At 41.0% G+C, this 14,667-nt stretch overlaps 1 protein-coding gene across 3 annotated transcripts in view; it reads left to right on the top strand.

The window, feature by feature from the left end:
* The window catches only part of THSD7B (thrombospondin type 1 domain containing 7B), a 398,006-nt gene that overhangs the window by 351,321 nt on the left and 32,018 nt on the right, over positions 1 to 14,667 (top strand). For all 3 annotated transcript variants that reach the window (XM_030486445.1, XM_030486444.1, XM_030486446.1), the window contains 3 exons: positions 991 to 996; positions 9,538 to 9,671; positions 10,415 to 10,568. In XM_030486445.1, the coding sequence (XP_030342305.1) occupies positions 991 to 996; positions 9,538 to 9,671; positions 10,415 to 10,568 (294 nt within the window). The remainder of the gene's footprint in view (positions 1 to 990; positions 997 to 9,537; positions 9,672 to 10,414; positions 10,569 to 14,667) is intronic.

Genomic DNA, 14,667 nt, shown 5'->3' with positions numbered 1-14,667 from the left:
GTCATTTGGTTTGGGGATGTAGGCTGGCTGCACAGACAGCAGCAGTTGCAGTCTGGCGCAGGACCCCCATGTCCCCCAAGCCCAGATGACTCCTGGCACATGCCTGTGTTGGCTTTGTTTGGTGTTTCAGTCAGATGAGAGGAGTGGGAGCACCAGACTGATTGGTCTTTGTTAGCAAAGGCTGTTGTTTATGTTCTCCATGCTGTTTCAGGGAGGCTGCCTGCAGTCTGCAGGACAATTTGATATGGACTTCCATAGTGCAGCTCCTGCACTGCCGGTGGACCCCCGAAGATCTCAGTGTCAACTGCTCCCGCACAGCCCTCCTTGTCTGTGGGATGTGCATGTGCTGTATGCCCGTGTTATTGAATTTTTATAATTTAATTACTTTTTCCTTAATGATATCTACTTTAAGTTATTGATGGTGTTCATGAAGATGGGGTCCTGCCTAATAAAGGCCAGCCAGCTGCCTGTTGCCTGGCATGTTTTCTGCATGTCATCTACAGGCTGCACTGAGGACAGTGCCACCCAATTAAGATTTAAATGTCTGAAAGCCTTTCATGTCTGTCATGATTGATATTCCATAATTGTGGGGTTTCTTACCAAATTTCAGTTAAAGCTTCATAGATTTTTTTAATTTTTTTTTTTTGTTATTCTCTTAAGGCTTTGATTGTGAGACACACTTATGAAATCTAGAGGATTGCTGGATGAAGCTGAATGAACTCTGCTTTATTCTTCAGCATAGTCGTGCTTTTCATTCACTCACAAATAAATGCCTGATTTCTGCTTGAGGGATTTTTTTTTTTTTTTTTTTTGAAAGATGGGGAAATCAAAAAAATGAATGCAACCTTAGATTGTGGCAATTTTATTTTAAGCAGATTTTCTGCTTTTTTTTTTTCTTTGCAATATTATCATGCAGCAGCTAAACTAATGAATATATAATTTTCTTTCCTTTCTGCTTGTCATGCCCTGCTAACATGGACCTCTACAAAGGCTCAGGTTGGTGTTGCAATCTGTCTTCATCTTATCTTATTGTTCTCATTTAGTAAAGAGGAGCTTTGATGTTGTTCTTCATCAATCAGCTTTTTTTCCCCTTCCTCTTTTTAAAATGGGATCCAACATTATTACTGCATAACAGAGTCATCCAGAGAGGTTCCATGTTTTTTTGTTGCCCCTGAAACTATCCTTCAGCTGCAGCAAAACGTGCTGTTTCAAAAACATGGGACATTGATTTATTTATATCTACTTAAAATTGCTATGCTTGCCTAGCTTTGTGACAGGGAGACAGCAGAAGCTACAGCACCTACAGCTTCTGGAATCAGCAGAAATGCAGTGATACTCTCACTAATGAGTTTCTGCCTTGCTTTAGACCCTAGTATTTGACAACATAGTAAAATTGCGTTTGTTAGTATCTCCTCTAGATTCAATATTTTCTTGATAATGAAGGAACATAATTAAAAAAATAAAATAAAAATCAGAGCCACAGGAACTGGCCAATTGTGATTGTATTCACATATCCTCCATTCACACTTTAACAATCTCAACTAAATTGTCTTGCCTTGAGTATTTCAGATGATAGAAAAAAATACTCAATATTTACATGATATCTGCAAGGTTATACTCAGTGCTGTGTTCTGCTCCTCAAAGGCTGTAGTGACAGGAAAACCTTGAATAAAACCACGGAGGCAGGTTCGCATCTGGGAACTGCATGTTCTCCCTTATTTTCTCACGTTGAATGATGCCTGAACCAGTCTTACAGAAAATGAAACCACTTATGGCTGGTAAATATGAACTAATAAATCTTGCTGAGCAACATGTTAGTTCTTTATGTATGAGCTATAACGGCTGGGGTTTGTCAGAGCTAATGTCAATTAACTTCTTAAACAAAGCGTTTTCCACTCGTTTCACTTAAGAATTTAAAATACAGTGGAGTCTGTCTTTGCATATTTAATCATCCATTAGAAGAAAATAAGGGATTTAGTAAGAGCATTGTAAAGTCCATCAAAAGAGACTGGACACAGTAAAAGCATCTAAAGGCCACAGTGAGGGAAAGTGGAGCATCCAGATACCTTTATAGCAAAAATACTCTGCTGCTTTCCTAATAGCTCCTCTTTCCCTTTTCCTCATTTTACATCCAGAATTTTACAGTGCTGCTTTCTCTGATAGCTTCGTCCTGAAATGTCTTCATCTGAACTTTTCAATACCTGATTTTAAGCTGAGGTGTCATCCAGTCAAGGCAAGAAATAGGGCATTTCCAGATTCAGTCCCCCACTCCCTAAGGGCTCTCTCACTAGCCTCTAATAAATCACTCAATTCTTCATCCTTAGTTTTCTCATGTGTAAATTAAGATTAAAGTTGAGCGGTTTTGAGGGTCTGGATCTAAATAGGTAATCAAGAGCTGGGGAAACTTTAGAGGATTGAGAAGTGGTTTCACCCTTCCTACTCAGTGAAAATCATGTTTCAGCAGTGGTTTTGAAGGCTGTAACCATGGCGAGTTCCTCAGGATAATGGTGAAGGATCTGTTTCTGTAGGAGCTTCCACACTACCCACATGGCAGAGACTGGGAATTCATATGTCTTTCTTTCTGTGCTATAGTAATCATTGCCCTGACTCTTAATTCATATTTTGTACTTAGAATAAAATTGATCCTTCTGCCAGCCACAAAGTTTTAGGGAGGTCTAGGTTTTCTATAAACTTGGTTCAACACCAGTGAAGGCTTTTCATAACCTTAACAAAGCTCTAAGTGATTTTCCGTACCACAAAGGAGGTAAAGAAACACTAACAACTCCTTTGATTTGGGTGTAAATGAAAACTAAAAGTGCTGAATTTGCTTTGCAAATATTTGTGCGGTTATCTGCTGTATGCATAAAAAATTCAGGAATTCCAATAATTTCAGAAGTCTTACTGCATGCTGATCTATTCAAACTTTTGTGCTGTAAGTAATTCTTGAGCAATGTTTTTTAATTTTGGTGGCTATTTGCAGCATCCAAATACCGAAAGACAAGTATTCATCAGTGAAACTGCTGCTTTACAAAATCCAAATTGCTTGAAAATTTATTGCTAAACCAGTTTTAATACTGGTGAGCGGTTAGCATATTTCTGGCGATTGTGATCAATATAGAAACTAGCATGAAATAAAATCAGTTTTATTTTAAAGAGAACTATTTAATGTTGAAATTATAATGAGGTCATTTCTGTGATGTAGTGTTTGTTAATGTGCAAGTACTTGTCCTTCAGATATAGACTTAATTCAGTAAAGCCTTTAAATGTGTGCTTAGATCTGCCAAATCAAACATTCACTGAAGTAATTAACAAATTCGGTGCTCCATCTTGAATTCAGTTTTAAAGAATTATATAAAAGAAACTCATTATTAGAAATTATCTGGTCTGGATTAAATGGAATGCAAAGGCAGTTTTAGAACATTATAAAAATTATTCAGTTAATGTATGGGCGCCTTACAACCAAAAATAGAGATTTGGATGAACTAGATGGAATCAACAAAGAAGTCAAATTTGCAGGTAATTGCAATGGATGGACATCTTTGGAGCTGTATTTCCCACCGTGCTCCAGATCCATTTGTGTCAGGCTGGTTGCAAGAGAAGTGCTGGCTGTGATCCAGATTTCACAAAGCAGTGTCCATAAGCTGGAGAGGAGGAGAGGTGACATCCCACTACTGCCTCCTCTTACAGCCTGGGTATGCAGGGAACGTAAAAGTGGTTATGCAGAAGGTATTAAAAGTGGGGAAATTGCTAGCCAGTGTCAATAGCAGTGATTTTAATATCTGTGCTTTAATTTCCTTACCAGGAAGTGTCTGCAAACCAGAGCAAATCAGCTCTTTCCTATGGGATCTTTTCTAGCTTTGGCGTTATTCATGGTGGTCTCCATAGTTTAAAAGTAGGCTATTTCTTTGGTTCTGGCTGTTTCAATGTATTAGGTCTAATGTAACCTTGGTATAAGGGCAGTGATGTGAAATGAACTTATGTTAGCAATGAATTCAGACCATTCTTATTAGAAATGAATAGCACAGAGGTTGTCCTCAGGGTCTCAGGCAACCGCTACAATGATCAGTTTGGTTGTTCTAATATAATAAGCAGGTATTGACTTTAGTTGAGGTGAACACCAAGATTTACTGTCTTGAAAGCTAAAATATTGACTGAGGGAAAACCAGAGTCAATATTTACCTTGAGGGGGAATAAATCTTGGTGTTCACAGAAATATGAAGTCACTATGATTTTCAGAAACGTTGAACCTTGTTCTAGTTTTCTCTGCAGGTGCTCATCAGAAAAGCTACCTGAAGTATAGGTATGAATTTCGTTTAATGAATCACATCAGTTGAGTGAATGTACTTCTTTCTCTACACCCTTTGCAAGGTCAGTATTATTCCTGACCAATATTTAAAGAAGTTACAGAACATTATAAATCACAGCAAAGCTCCCTGGTGGTTGAATATTTGGACTTTTCATCAAAATGCAAGTATCAGCTATTAAAAGAGAAAATAAAAAAAAATAATATTTTTATATTTTATTGGAGTAACTGTCGATGCAAAGATACTTTAGCAAGGACTCAGGGTTTACATTGGGATGAATGGGAACTGGCTTCTTTTATTACAGCAAGCCTATAGCAGTTTTTCTTTTAAAGAATAGGTTTTGTCCTTCTTCCCTTTAATTTATTTAGAACTGTGCCCATCAATTTGATTTTAGGATTCAGATGTTAATGTATTCCAGGTTAATTGTGGCTACAAGGAGTGAGACAGTGGTCCTATGGAAGTCAGCAGCAAAACTCCCATTGGCTTCCATCAGACATCATTTCACCCCTTGGTTCATTGAGCCCAAAACACTGCATGTGAATATGAATAAAAACTGAGGAAAGCAGTTAATTTCCTAAAATGTTAAAAATATTTTGATTGTGTTTGTTTCTTTAAAGGGGATGCATTGAGGGATGGAGCCAGGCTGGTTCCCTAAGCGCTGAGCTCTCTGCAGCTCCACACAGGTCAGGTGTCTGCAGCTTCAAGCATCTTTTTCCACGCTGAACAGTACAGAACAATGGACCTATGTTCCTGTGCTGTGGATTCCATTTAGTTCTTGTCCTTCAGGAGATGGATTGTGGTAGTACAGTTCCATACATGTATTGGGTTTCTCAGTCTGAAGGTTTTTGTAAATGCACTGTCATAGTGGGTTTGCATATGTTTGGGGAAGGGTAAGCATTAAGCAGATTATTTTAAAAGGAACTGTTGTCTTTGTGCTTGGAAAAAGAAGTCGTGTAGCTGGACAAGAGACTTCCGTATCTGCAGCAGAGGTAGCAGATGGCAAATGTGATGTGGGCCAGCATACTGAAACTGTGTCTAATTTGAAGCTTGGACACGCTCTTTGTTGCAGCCAGGGATACATGCATGCACATCCCAACCCCCTCCAGGCTCAGACACTTTGGGTCTCTGTTTTGGTTGAGGAGTACGTACACCACATCCCATCCCAGCCTTTGTTCAGGGTAAGGACAGAGTGCTCCCATGAGTCCTGGAGGTGAGAAGTGATTCCAGGTTCCCTTGGTTAGTGATGCCCAAAGAACAGCAAAGCTTAGCCAATATCCTTTGAAAATGCAGAATCAAGAACATCATCTGTTTGACCTCCTTAAGTACCACAGCTGTTAGCAAAAGATAGGAAAGAAAAGCTTTAAGGTCTGTTGGGTTTTTGTGTTTGTTTTTTTTTTTCCAAATAAAAAAAAAAAGAAAGAGGAATTGGAAGTGATAGAAAACAAATGATGGCAAGCCAGGAGAGAGAAATGGGAGGAAAACATTGTCCTGTGGAGAAAAGGACCACATGCCACATCACCATGTTATTTAAATGCAAAGATAGAGTCACAAATTATATTCACAGCTTCTGAAGCACATACCCACAGAGTTGCACCCATGGAAATCTTGCATCTCTTTGAGACTCCTATTTAAAAGTGTAACGGATTTTACATGTTGTAACTTGCTCTGAAGAAATCTGTCCCTCCCAATGACGCGTGCTGGTTACTTACACCTTCCCAGTGTCCCAGAGGTACGACTGAAGATGGCATTGCTCAGTGCCACAACACAGGGTAGAGGAGAGAGGTTGTTCACAGACAGAATGTGCAGTGGTCAGCATAATAACTTAGGAAAACAGGTTATTTGTAACAATTATATTTCAGATTTTTGGTAGCGAGTGTAATCTGGGAATCCTGGCCCAATTGGAAGTACTGAACAGGTCAGCAGCAGGCTGCCTGGGTATATTAAGGTACTGCAGGGATTGCACAGCCAGTATTGTGTGCCCTCCCTCTCCCTGCACAGAATGGGATATGTGACAGAGGAGGAGAGCTGATGTGGCTTCATGTGTAATCATACTGTCTTGACACGATTAGACAGCAGAATACAAATGTTCTGTTAATGGCTTTATTATTGCTGTACTGCCTGCTCTTGAAAGAGCATATTTTAAATATCACTTCACATTACTTGTATTTGTGTCACTGCATATGTGATCTCTGTTTTGTCCTCACACGTTTCCTTTGATAGATTTTAGTTCATGTGGCATCCTGTCCCTGCCCAAATCCTACTGGTTTCCTTACACTAAAATCACATCAGGTAAATGCCTCAGGAGGTTTTGGCCACCAAAACATGGTTGTGGTAAATTCCTGGTGTTAAGCCTGTACTGCTATCCACAGCAGGGCTTTGCTGGTTTAGAGAGGTCTGAGGTTTAATGGATTTTAACACAGAGCAATGAGAGGTCACTGAGACAAGAATGTGGGATTTTCCAAGGTCTTGGTCTTGCCTGAACGAGGAGCAGAGGCTGCTTGCTGCAGGCAGTGGGGGTGAGCGCTGAAAGGCTGGCAGTGCTCAAGTCGTGATCTGTGGGATTCACAGTGGTAGCCTCTAACCCCAAGGAAGGTTTATTAATTAGAGAAGGAGAAAGACTCTTTAATCCCTAAAGCCACTGTTCGTGCTGTGCCTGCCCTGGCTGCCCCACTGTACTTACAAAGGGGTGCAGGCAGCAAGCGCACTATCACCTCCCAGCCGCTCTCAACCTTGTCCTTTTCTCCAAAAGTCTAAAAAGCAGGAACAGGTACTCACAAGGCTGTTAATAAACGTATTAGAAAATAAGTTTTACCTCCCTTAACACTGCACAGTGAGATGTCTCCTCTGCAGGTTGCAGATTTCCTGTCCGCTGGCAGCCAGCTCTTGCAAGGTTTGGAGCTTCACTCTCTCCTGGTTTTGCCTCTCCTCTGCAATGAGGGAAACTCTGGTCATGCCTCAAGCACACACATTTCCTTCTTCAACTAATCGTCTCCTGAAGACAGCAGTATGTTTTGTCAGACAACATAGGCAGAGTGCAGTTTTTCCTTCTACCCCATGGAGCAGGGAAGCCAATAAATACTGCCTGTCTCTACATCCATCTCCTAGCTGTCTTTGGGGAACACAAAGGCTTCACAGTGCCTAAAAAGGGATTTTTGTTCTCCCTGGTGTGTGCAGGGAAATGAGTGCAGGAGTCAGTAACTCTCTGAAGGTGACATGATAGCTGGGGCAGGACAGTGGCTTTGGGTGGGCTCAGTGTGCTGCCTGGTGCATCCCTTCACACTGGCAGTCTCCCTGCTTGCTGGTGCTGAGCACTTGCTCAGCAGGTACTTCCTCCCTTTGCTCTTGTGTACATCAGTTAATGAGCATGACTGCATAGCTAATTAGCCACACTTGTGGTGCTCCTTGCTCAGTTTAGGAAACTTAGCACTTTGTGCAATACATAGATACCTATAGTTAGGCCAAATACGGCCACCTTAGCATGCTGAAGTCATTAGCCCATATCGACCAATTGAGGACTGTGATCTTCCACAGACCTTTGTGCAGGTCCAGCAAAAGCTGGAAATGTCAGTCAGCTCCCGTGCTCCCCCAAATGCTGCAGGGTGACCCCACTCGCTTCTGCAAGAAGGTTGTTGTACCAAACATTATCTCAGTGAGTATTTCATCCCTGAAATAGTAGTCCCAATAAATTTTGCATGTTCTCAATGTTATTTGTGCACAAACCGTGAAAAAGGATTTGTGCTTAATAATATGTAGGAAAAATGGTACTAATTTTACTACTGCCTTTTCCCCCTTCAATCTCATCCCTTTCCCTTTCCTCTGCACAAAACGTGATGCTCTTACTAGTTCATGCCATGCTTGCCCCCACCAGTCCTGACTTCCGGTCCCTCTTTCTTTTTTCCTTCATGTATTTTGCACTTTTCAGCTTCTCCTGCTCTTTCTCCTCTGCTAAACTTGTGCACAACATATATGCAGATCCACAGTTAAAATCAGTTTCTGGCATTTTCTGTTCCTGAATACTTTTCTTTAGCAAGTTATCTTTGTTTTATTTGGTATGAAGGTAATTTTCTGATAGGGCACCAGTTTTGTTTTCAGACCAGTACCTTGATCTCATCTGCCCACCTCCAAAATGTTGCAAGTAAGGTTTCTTTATTGTTGTGGCCACAACATGCATAGTCACAGTCTGCTATTCTAAAATTAAGCTATAAATTATTAAACCTGTGGACGATTTTTTTTTTTTGGAGGGGGGGGGAAGGGAAAGCAGAGGGGCAGTAGTTGGGAGGAAAGCTATTGTTTTACAGTTATTTTAGTGGTGAGAACTCAATGGCTCCACAGCAGCAAGACCAAGGAGATTTTGGTGTGTGGAAGAAGAAATTTTAGGTGTGCTATATTTTTCCCAGGGCATCACATTGTGCTTTCTACAAAGCAACAGAGAACACTGTATTTTCAAATCAGCTTCTGCAGGCAAACCAGATTCAAAATAAGCAACTTTTATTCATTATTGTAATAGAACTCTTTGTGCATTCATTTGTTTAATCCTAAAGATCTGCTAAAGTACTGTATCTCAGTGTGCTGCTTCTAACAACCTGGGTACCCGGCACCTTTTAAAAATGTTTATCAAGCTTTTGGCTGTATTTTTCTTTCAACATAGACACCATAGCTCAGGTGAATACACAGTCATGTTTGCTTAGTTGTGTTAGAGTTGATTAGATGTGTTCCCACTTGCAGGGAAAAAAAGGTTTACAGGTTTCATGTATAAAAATGAAATTTATAGGACGCATCAAATTTCGTTCTTTTATGATAAACGACTTACAAGGATATGTCAAAAGCAAAGGTAAATGAGGGCTGATTTTAAGTTTGTACCTTCTGAAACACAAAAGGATGCAGTATGCACAGTCCCGGTGAGTGATGTGTGATAGATTATAGCAAGAGCAGTTGGAGCAAATGAAATTGTAATGGAGTTCCTCTTCTGGCTGCAGGAAATAGTGGTTATTTGTCCTGTTTCTTAAGATGCTGCTTACATACTACTGTTTATTATATACTTAAAAATCCTGTGGCAAGTCAATAATGAATAAATGAACTTAAAGCTATTACAATATCACTATCATAATTAGCATAAGGAGCGTAAGCCAGGATGTTTTCCAGTATACTCTTTCCTGGCTTTGGCTGAGGCATTTCTGCAGAGATGCTAACCTGTATAATTCAAATGAACAGTTTTGATTCTTTCTTCTTGCAGGTGTATGAGGCAGTCCCATGCTACAGTGAGTGCAATCAGTATTCTTGGGTAGTAGAACCATGGTCTCCATGCAAAATCAAGAGTGAACAAAATTCTCTCCACTGTGGAGAAGGAATACAAACAAGAAAAGTCAGGTGCGTGAAGACAAAAGCACAGGTACTCCAGATTAAAAAGAGCTGATACATACTTGCATAAAGCTGCAATATCTGGCCATCTGACAGTGAATATGTTGCTGACTCCAGTATATTTCAAATGAAAACAAACATGCATTTATGTGTAATGGTTTACAGGAAAAGCATCTCAGAGATGCAGCCTTGTGTTACGATCAGGATGTCTTTCAGGAAGAAGGCATAATGTTTAAATTAGCATTCTTCAACCTAAATGCCATATATATACATAAAGCTCCCTGAGGGGCAAATCCTCCATATTCTGATTTGCTAACATTTTCCCCAAGTAATGGCACTGCACGCACCGGAGTGGCATTCGTTGTTAGTGAATATTCATTCCCCAGGCATGGGGAAATGGTGAATTATTTCCAAATGTTCAGATGTTTCTATCAAGAGCACAAAGGTATGTTCTTGCTGATTGTCATTTTCTTTTCGCTTGTCTGTCTTCTGATCAAAGTTTAAATCCCTCTGTATGAAGTCTGAAATGTTTCTTTAAAGTAGTTATTGAAATCTGTGAGTAACAAAAGCACGTTGTGCGTGTAGCTGGTTTTGATTTGTATTAACGTGATTAACTCTACTTTTTGACCAACTGTGCTGCACATAGCTACTGTGTTACATATGGTGTCCTATATGGGCTTAAGAGGACCTGTTGATATCCATCACTTCTGTGGTACGCTGATGATCCTCTAATGAAAATGTTTTCTGTGTAGGTGTGTGAGTACTGCTGAGGACCACGGAGGGGAGACTGTGCCCAACGCACTGTGTAATCAGGCTGAAATCCCAGATGTGATGCAGAAGTGTAGTTTGTACTGTCCCAGTGAGTGTGTAGTGTCTGACTGGGGACAGTGGAGCAAGTGCCCGCAGGTAGGCTCTCTTGCTTGTGTGTCTGTGTCAATTCTCATGCGTCGGTCTTCGCTGTCCTTCAACCACTTCAGAACATAGTTATTTTCTGAAAAGGTAAATTATTTAGCATGGTTGAATCTGGAGATACTTATACTTCTACAGAGACTGAGCTATAGAAAGTTACGTAGTAAAACACATAGTTATTTCTGTGCCAGTTGATTCAATACATCTTTCCATTTGGTCTATGGGAGAGGACCCACACAAGAAGAGCGGTGGAAGGGACCAGTATTCTAGCTCCAGTAAGGGCTGTCTGTGTTAGTAAATATTTACAGGGGAGAGCTCTGTGAGTAGTGCATGACTGCCATAACAACCTGCTGGTAGAGTGTGGTGGTGGCACTCCTCTGGAAAAGTCTTAGGCCTGAGGGCATGACAGCTCTCCCTTCCCAACGGTCACTATTTCTGTCCAGTGCCTATTCCTCCTCAAAACCTTGAGGGATGATTTGAGGCAACAGCAACAGAAAGGCATGGCAGCAAGATGCCTGAACAATTTGTCATGTCACAAAATACTTGAAACTTTGTGAATTATGCAGCCACTGCCAAGTGCTCTGTGTTTTCCTAAGTGTACGAGATGGAAAGAAGCTGCTAATTCTGTCTTGTGAAAACTCTCTGGCCTCAAAGCATGTAATTTCAAACCAATTGTTTCTTTCTGATCAGTGTTGAAATAGGTGTCAGTTCTAATGTCAGGGTTTTTTTAACAGAGTTGCTTGATCTATTTAAGTGACAAACATATATTCATTGCCCCTGTGTTAACTGGGCCATTATCAAAAGTCAGTGATTATTGGACAGGTATTTATACTATGCTGACACAGGTAATTTCCTTCCATAATATTTTGTGTAGCATATCAATATTGTCAGTAAGAACATGTCAAATAAAATCTTCTGTTTCATTTCCTGCATTTGCCTCCTCCTAAGCAGCATAGCTTTGATGAAGTATAGCGCTCTTGCACCAGTATAAATGCTTGGATACCTTTCGAAGTCCCACTGTGGTTGGGCTGTTTCTTTGCCATGGACTTTTTGTTTTTGCCAATAGATTCTCTTCCTTTTAGCATGCAGTAAACAGATGCAGAGATCCTCAGACCACTGGGTATTTTTCAGGTGCCTTGGTGACAGTCACTTGGTAATGAAGGACAGCTTGAAGCTTTAAGCACCCTAGTATCCTTAAGATACCCTGAGTTTTTACATGAAGACTCTTTTTTGGTAATGGTGAAGCAGGAAGGGGATGCCCAGAACTTGTGGGCTGCACTCCATCAGGCAGCATAGCTCTTGGCAGTCTCAGGCTGAGTGCCACAGTCCCTGTGTCTCCTTGTACATCCTTCTGCCATAGTGGATGTTAATTCATAAATGTGAGGGCATCTGTATGCCAATCCAATTAACTAAACAATATGCTTTCACAAGCTGTTCTGCAATGCTTAGTTGTGAAACTGAGATGACTGTGTGCTGATGGAGCATGTGTTTAAATAGTTCTGTCCAGATATGAGGCAATAAACAGCTTGAAGTTTTATGGACAGATAAAACCCTCTTTTGATGAGTTTACAGCAGTGGTGTCTCCCTTTTATAGCTACTTTGGCCATTTGTGTCTGGTTTTGAGAGGACCACACAGCACAGTCCCTCTCAGGCTGCACATGCTTAGCATCTCCAAGGCAAGGGCTGGGCTTGCTCTAAGTGCAGAATGGCTATACTGTATCTTCAGTATATGTGGGGATACTTGTCTAATGGGGCAGGGATCGAGGGAAACGTGGTGGCCAGGAGTGAGGCATTGCCAGCATCAGGATAATTAATGCAATCCTTCATCTCCTGATTTGCCACTAGGAAAGATGGTCACTGAGAATGGCCACAAGCTGGTGGACATGGTCAGTGGAGTTACAAAGGCAATGGAGCCTCTGCATGAGCCGGCAGTGTGCACTTGCAGCCCAGAAAGCCAACCGTATCCTGGGCTGCATCAAAAGAAGCGTGACCAGCAGGTCGAAGGAGGTGATCCTACCCCTCTACTCTGCTCTTGTGAGACCCCACTTGGAGTACTGCGTACAGTTCTGGTGTCCTCAACATAAAAAGGACATGGAGCTGTTGGAGCGAGTCCAGAGGAGGGCCACGAGGATGATAAGAGGGCTGGAGCACCTCCCATATGAAGACAGGCTGAGAAAGTTGGGGCTGTTCAGCCTGGAGAAGAGAAGGCTGCGTGGTGACCTCATAGCAGCCTTCCAGTATCTGAAGGGGGTCTACAAGGATGCTGGGGAGGGACTCTTCCTTAGGGACTGTAGTGGTAGGACAAGGGGTAATGGGTTCAAACTTAAACAGAGGAAGTTTAGATTAGATATAAGGAAGAAGTTCTTTACAGTGAGGGTGGTGAAGCACTGGAATGGGTTGCCCAGGGAGGTTGTGGATGCTCCATCCCTGGCGGTGTTCAAGGCCAGGTTGGACAGAGCCTTGAGCCACATGGTTTAGGGCAAGGTGTCCCTGCCCATGGCAGGGGGGTTGGAACTAGATGATCTTAAGGTCCTTTCCAACCCTTACGATTCTATGATTCTATGATTCTATGGAGGATCCTGCTTTGTTTATAAGAGCTATGTGTGGTCAGTTGAATAGCTCCACTGGTTGCGAGTGAGAGCTTGTGTCTGGACTTTGCACAGAGACCCTACATATAGACACCCAAATATAGGAGTCTGCATCGGGAGCTGAATCTCATGTGAAATCTTTTGGCCAGATCTGTTGTGCCTCCAGGCTTGTGTCAAATGTCTTCCCACAGAGCCCAGAAGCACATCAATAAGTTTGTGTGCGTAGGACCTCCTGCTCATTTGGGCTGTCGTCTTAACTGTGTTTGAGGGAATTTAGCTCTGTGGTTGGTATACTCATGCATGGTGTCTGACTCATGCCAAACTGGAAGTAAAGGCCTGTCTTTTGAGGATGAATATTCACCAAAAATCCCTTTTCTAAATATGGCTCCTTTCTCTTCCCCAAGTAATATGAAAAATTTGCAGGATCACATCATATTGGACTGGAAGACCACTATATTCAGGCTGCTCTTCTTCAAGCAGGTTTACATTTCATATGAAAATAGTTGGCACTCTTGTAGTTGTAGGACTTTTGTGAGGCAGCTGCCAAAGAGCATTCCAGGAAATCTTTCTGTCTCTCTGGTCATGTTTGGCTTGCTGGAGTAAAGCGGATTTATGAAACTTGGCAAATGCTAGTTTTTAAGATGAGCAATCACAATTTCAGCCTCATCTTTGCCCAAGTAGCTCTTTAATTTGAGATATCTACTGAAGATTTCGGTCAGTTCTTTTGAAAAATAAAAAAAGCGACTCTTAGAGAGTTCTTTTCCAGTCACTTTGGTGTTCTGCTCATATTTTATAGTGTTGATAATAAATTCATCCTGAATAGCAGAATAACTAACTAACTCTTATCAGCTGAATATAAAAAGGTCTTTTAGATTATCTAGTGTACCTTTTTTCAGTATGTTATTGTACTCTGGATGCTTTCTAGATTATTACTTGGTTTTATCTTGTAGCAATACTCTACCCATGTGAAATTACCACTTTCAGCATGGTAAATGCTCTTGAATCGTGTTGAAATCAATGAGTCATAAAGGTGGGGACTGTTTTGTCAATAGGAAGTATTTCCCTCAATACTTCTTTCTGCTAAAACATTGTATTTGGTCTTCCTTTTTTGGCTGCATTTCCCTTTTGCTTTTAAATATTTGTATTTCTAGGGTGGTCTTTTGTAATTTCAGATGGTCCCACAATTCTTTTACGTGTATTTTCCAAGTGAATGGCAATTTTTGCATCTTGATTATATTGCCATTTAATACTGCTGTACAAAGCTAAATTTTAATATTTCTTCTAATGGCACTTTGCTGCGACCCAGAAATGCAGTTGTCTGAACTGTAATACCACGAGGTTGCTTTTGAGGTTTTGTCTCATTACTGAATTCAAGAAACTCATAATTACTTATTTAAAGCTTCCCTGTTATTCTCACATTCTCTATTGTGAGAAGTAAATTCAAAATTATTTTCCTTCTGATTGAAGACTATTTTTTGGCTCATAAAGTTTTCTTCTTTGACGCTAAG

The sequence above is a fragment of the Strigops habroptila genome, chromosome 5 (genome assembly GCF_004027225.2).
Source record: "Strigops habroptila isolate Jane chromosome 5, bStrHab1.2.pri, whole genome shotgun sequence".
Classification (NCBI taxonomy): Eukaryota; Metazoa; Chordata; class Aves; order Psittaciformes; family Psittacidae; genus Strigops; species Strigops habroptila.
The sequence above is the reverse complement of the archived record's forward strand: the minus strand, read 5'-3'. Positions and strand labels throughout refer to the sequence as shown.